Source organism: Phaethon aethereus (assembly GCF_964289735.1).
Source record: "Phaethon aethereus genome assembly, chromosome: 20".
Lineage (NCBI taxonomy): Eukaryota > Metazoa > Chordata > Aves > Phaethontiformes > Phaethontidae > Phaethon > Phaethon aethereus.
This window is the reverse complement of record NC_138596.1, coordinates 1723118-1728868: the sequence shown is the minus strand read 5'-3', so window position 1 is coordinate 1728868 and position 5751 is coordinate 1723118. Positions and strand designations below refer to the sequence as shown.

Below are 5751 nucleotides of genomic sequence, written 5' to 3'. Positions count from 1 at the left end.
AGCATCTGACATTTCTTTTTCCCCTCTATTTCAGAGCCAAGCCAGCATAAAAAGCCCAGTGCCATTAGGGTCTGTGCGGGACCCGGGGAGGGTGCCAAGGCCCTGTGCACAGGGAGGAGTGGTCCTTCCATGAGAAAAGCCTTAGCAGAAGTCCTTTATGTACAAGTTAAAGCCAAAAAGGGACGGGCCCCAGAGGAACAGCATGAAGTTCTACTGGAAACAACAGGGGACAAAGCAAGGTTGATTTACACCATTTATATCCGTCTGAACAAAACCCAAATCTTGCACACGTCTCATCAGCAAGCTCAGTTGTCCACCTCTTCCTCATCGTTTTGCTCTTCTTCCTCCATCCTTTCATCGTCATCATCATTCTCTTCCTCTCGGCTCTTATCTTGCTCCTCTGAGTCTGCTTTCTTGTCTTTATCTTTCCTTGCTTCTTTCTTTCCTTTCTGTTCACGCCTGTAAACTAAAAAAGAAAAAGAGAGAACACTGAAAAATTGCAAGCCAGTGTTTCCACGGCATGAACAGTATAGCAGCTGAAGTCCACTGTCCACCCGCTCTCCAAGCTTACAAGGGGAGCAGTGAACTCATAGCAGCAACTCACCCTATTATTTGAGCTGTGCTGACCAGCTCCATAGGAAATCAGGTTAAGTTTCAGCAGAAAATGCTGAAAAGGACGCAGGAGTTCACATTTACAGGCAGCACCTAAGACTTTCCTTAGATAAACATAATAGGGGAGTGATAGCAGATGAGAGTCTCAATCCTCATCAGTTGTGAAATAATGTTATCCCAGTCCTGTTAAGGTGCACATTATTTATTCCCCAGGCAAACCGCAGTGTAAGATGCTGGGCAAAGAGAAGAGAAACAAGACAGGCAAGTAAGCGTTGCTTGTCCAGAGTTCGAGGAAAAGAGGACTTAGTGCTGCTTAGACTCCCTCGATATGAACTGAAGATGATACCTTCCAGCGATTCTTTCAAAGGGGCTACAAATCGCTGAAACTCCATTTCCTCCATGGCAGAGAGAACATCACCAGCATTCAGCGTTTTCCTCTTCCCCTTCATAGCAAAGTTATTTGCACTAGTCAAAACCAAGAAGGAAAACAGAGTTAATTGGTACTGTCATCAATTTAGTCTTGTTTACTAAAGTCACAAGCAACTTAACAAAAAGCCATCTCCTAAACAATCGAGGTTTTTTTAATCACTTACTAATAGTAGTTTAAGATACCTTCTTGTTTACATTGGCTGTTGGTGCTTCTAGTTGCATTGCTTTCCCACCAAGTTTTCTGCCTGCATGGAACTTTTCTACAACCAGAGGGAAGGAGAAAGTCTAAACACTGGCTCTAAGGTGGCAATTCCACAAAGCCATGCGAGTACGTAACACCAGAGAAATGACTGCCTGCACAGCATACTCTGAGCCACCCCAAAGACGTTACTGTGTCCCCTGTGACCAGCTCCAAGGCTGACCACGTTGGCTCACACTTGCCCTAACGTAGCTACGTAGCAAGTAGCTTGGAGAGCGAGCAAAGGGCTCTTGCTTTTGCCAGGAAAAGCCATACAGCCGTATTCTAAGGCTAACGGCAGTTTGGGACCCCTCTCGTCCCTGGTGGGGTTGGGGCACCACTGGGTACAGAGCCAAGCTGCCCTCTGCGCGGGTTGTTGAGGGCAGTTCAAACCCAACTGCTGCAGCCTGGCAGACTGGGCTACGCTAAATGTTGTTTTATTTATATTAACAGACAACATCAAAGAAAATACTGGGAAAAAGTCTCCAGGACAGCCAGGAGAGAGGTGAATTATACATCAACTGCACTGGTCACCTGATGTAACAAATTCTTACCATGATGTCGCGTAAAGCACAAACACACTTGCCGCTCGAGATATTGCGCTCCGAGCTTCTTTGGAAATATTTACTCCATCAGGAAGCTGAAAAATAAATTAAGCTTTTATCAGCAGCTGCTATAAATGACAAACTTGCATAATTCACGTCAGTTCCACTAAGGCATTCAGAGGGCTCAGTGTTTAGGAAATTAAATGTTGATCTCTGATGCTATCACAGAAACGTTGATGCCAGCTGAAAGCCAACTGCAATTTGCCCGTGTTCTCTCAAACACAGTAAGCTACATGGAAGTAAAGTAACTTCTGGATCAGTCATGGGTCTGGCCGCCATCTCCGGGGTAATTCATCCGACAACTATCCAATTCCTGACACAGACCAACTGCCCTGCCATATCCAGACCCATTCAACGACGTCTCATGGCCCAAGACCAAACATACTGTTAAATTAACGACTGGGAATTACTCTAGACTTTTACAGAGACAAGGAATTGGTTCTGCTCTGATTTTGGTTGGGGAGCTGGTTCAGCGAGTCCCACAGCGAAAGCTCCCTTTTACTTTTGGGCACGACTGGGAACATTACTGCAGGGTTTCGCAGTCTGGACTGTCCCTCCCGGCACCCGGAGGTCCCCGTCTCCTCGCAGGAGCCCTGGGGGACGCAACACGGCCGGCACCGTCGCCCTCCCCCGGCAGGGTCCCCCGAGGCCTGGGCACATCCCGGTCAGCGGAACCGCGGAACGACGAAGCCTCCGGGACCGGCACCCACCGCCTCCTTAATGATGCGGGTGATGACGGCGTTGGGCAGGTTCAGGTCCTCCGGTCGCTCCGCCATCCTTGAGCCTCCTGCAAGGCAAACGGAGCGTCACCCACCGCCGACGGGGGACGGGACGGGACGGGGCGGGGGAGCGCGGCGGAGGCCGACCCGGCCCGGCAATACCTCACCCGGAGCGGCCACACCGAAGCGCGCGCTGAGCCGCTGCCCTCTGACCTCCGACCCGGCCCGGCGTGCAGTGCGGCCTCTCCCGCCAGGCACCGCGGCCGCCGTTGCCTGGTGACGAGAGGTGGGCGGGGTGGGAAGGGCCCGGTGAGGAGCGCCCGGGCGGCGCGGGTGTCCCGGGGTGCCTGCGCAGTTGGCGGGGCATGTGCGGGGCAGGGGCCGGCGGCGGGAGCCCGGCAGAGGGCGAGGCTCGGGGTAACAAGCCGAGGGCAGCTCCGAGGGCAGAGCGTTGGTGCCCGTGGGCGCGAGTGCTTTGCCCCCCTGACGGCTTCTGGTCTCGCACGCAGTGCTGTGGGGGTGTGGGGGCACACAGCGGCCGTGCGCACCTTCGGCGCGGGCCTCGCTGCCCCACAGGCCCCAGTCCCGTGCCTGGCCGCAACGGCTCTTTATTTCACAAGACTTCAGGGTCTTGTAAAGCTGACAAGGTGATTAAAGTGAGCTGGGAGTGCAAGGAGGGAGTAGGTTAACCTGGTACCGTGTCAGGGTGATAATTGAAATTGAGAACAGTGATGGGCAATGCAGCTTTTTTCCACAGAAAGTGTCTATTTTCCAGTAGCAAGGGCACTATTATTGTAATGGGGATAGTTTACAGACATTTGCGAGACAAGTTTATAGATAAAGGTAATTGTACTAGACATAGTAGTATGCTGGGGATAGTATACAGCATTTTGAGTACACAAAGGTCAGACACAAAGGCTTGTATGTGTGAGGTCTTGATGGCTTTTCCAGTTACAGTGACTGGATTAATAAAAACTGCCACTGCATGTACAAATCATGTCTCTCGAGTCTCATTTTTAGCTCCTTTTAACATGTTCTGTTTTTAACTCTGGTCACTTTATGGCTCTTGGAGGTGAGATACTGCAGTGGGTGTTGCATTAGTTTTTAATGGAGGCAATGACTGATGGTGATGGGTCTGTAACCCTAACAGGCAGTGCTCACGTCGGCTTCTGGAGGGCTGGGTGCTATTAGGGGAGCCCTCAGAAGCCCTTGCAGCTTGTTTGTTTTTTCCCTTTGCCCAAGGGTGAGGTTGTTTTGTACATGTCTGACTTGAGGACAAAGCAAGGCAGCACCGGGTTACCCTCTGATGAAGGGGGTACAATGGAGCAGGAACAGGGGTGATGCTGGCCCAGAGCCAGAGGTACAGCCCGAAGCGCCTCCGCTCGCTGGCAAAGTTGAGCCGGCAAGTTTCTTGCCTCTATCAGCACTAGTGTGGCCAGCAGGAGCAGGGCAGTGATCGTGCCCCTGTACTCGGCACTGGTGAGGCCGCACCTCGAATCCTGTGTTCAGTGTTGGGCCCCTCACTACAAGAAGGATGTTGAGGTGCTGGAGCGTGTCCAGAGAAGGGCAACAGAGCTGGGGAGGGGTCTGGAGCACAAGTCTGATGAGGAGCGGCTGAGGGAACTAGGGGTGTTCGGTCTGGAGAAGAGGAGGCTGAGGGGAGCCCTCATCGCTCTCTACAGCTACCTGAAAGGGGGTTGTGGTGAGGTGGGTGTTGGTCTCTTCTCTGAAGTAACTAGTGATAGGACAAGAGGAAATGGCCTCAAGTTGCACCAGGGGAGGTTTAGATTGGATATTAGGAAAAATTTCTTCACCGAGTGGTCAAGCATTGGAACAGGCTGCCCAGGGAGGTGGTGGAGTCACCATCACTGGAAGTGTTCAAAAAACGTGTGGATGTGGCACTTTGGGACATGGTTTAGTGGGCTTGGTGCTGTTGGGTTGATGGTTGGACTTGATGATCTTGAAGGTCCTTTCCAACCTTAGTGATTCTGTGATTCTGTGAAAGTCAGAGCGCTTGCTGTCAAGTTGCGTGTATCTTCCTCATAGAACAGACTCTCTTCTTTCTCAGATGCTTTGGTCACTAGTAGAGTAACAAGTATGATGGTGTGTGCATGTATTTGTTTTTAATTACAATATCTGGAGGGTTGAAGTACATCTATTTGTGTTAATTTGTGTTTTCATGAGGTACAGAAGGATAATAGTGTGTCATGGTTTTTTGCAGTCAGGCAGGCTTAGCCAAGCCACTGCTCTTGTGTCGCTGTTTTTATGCCAGTGTTACAAATAGCAGGTTTTTTGTACCAGTGTAAAATGTGACTTGCAGTAGTAAGCTTGACTACTGCAAGTCACGTTTAACATGTTTCATGTTTTACATGTGACAGCTAAATGAGACCAGAAAGCTGTTCTTGTATAAAAGCTCTGGAGCTACAGGATATAAGGCCAGGTTGTCAGCCTACCGTGACCTAGGATGTACTCGTACCCAAGGACAACCCACTGTCTCATTCTTCCACAATTTCATTCTGTTAACCTTATTTCACACTACATACATCCTCAGTATTTTGCTTTTTTTTTTTCCTGCTAAGTTAATTTGCACAAATTTTCTGTTTTGCAGAGTATTTAAATAGATGATACCATCTTCCTGCTCTCCCTGCTGGAGCAGCTGCAAAGATGATGACTGCAGACGTGAGCCAGTGGGATGAAGCTGTTTGTGGTATGGTTACTTGTCGACATCCACAGTGCAGAGATACACTAAAGAGAACTGAGGAGGGACATCCTTGGATCCGTTTAGGAAACTCTCTCAATTTTTAGAGCCTTTTTGGAAAGGGAAGGTAAATTGATGGTTGAATTCTGATTTTCACTAAAGAAGGGAAAAGAGTACTCTTACTAGGTAGCTAGTCAAGTTGAACACTGTTTGCAGATACTTAGATTTTTAAAGCTGGAAGTGATCAATGGGTTGCCTAGTCTGACCTGTATAATGGGAGACTTCACCAGAATTTACCTCAGTAACTTGTTCAAATAAAACCTCTCTACTGTGAGGTAAGTCAGCTTGGATGGCTGACATCAAGAAAGAGACTGTGTTCCTTTCCTATGGCAGGAAATGGCTTGTTAAATTTAGGTGCTCAATTTCCAACATGATTTTTTCCTCATGTAT

The 5751-nt window shown here is 49.3% G+C and overlaps 1 protein-coding gene across 1 annotated transcript; it reads right to left on the bottom strand.

Moving 5' to 3' along the window:
• Positions 1-305: 305 nt before the first annotated feature.
• On the bottom strand, positions 306-2660 carry POLE3 (DNA polymerase epsilon 3, accessory subunit; the record flags this gene model as incomplete). The annotated part of the gene is made up of 4 exons (XM_082008907.1): positions 306-466; positions 959-1077; positions 1834-1919; positions 2595-2660. 4 exons carry the CDS (start codon positions 2658-2660, stop codon positions 306-308), a joined length of 432 nt encoding a protein of 143 aa, XP_081865033.1.
• Between the last annotated feature and the right edge of the window lie 3091 nt (positions 2661-5751).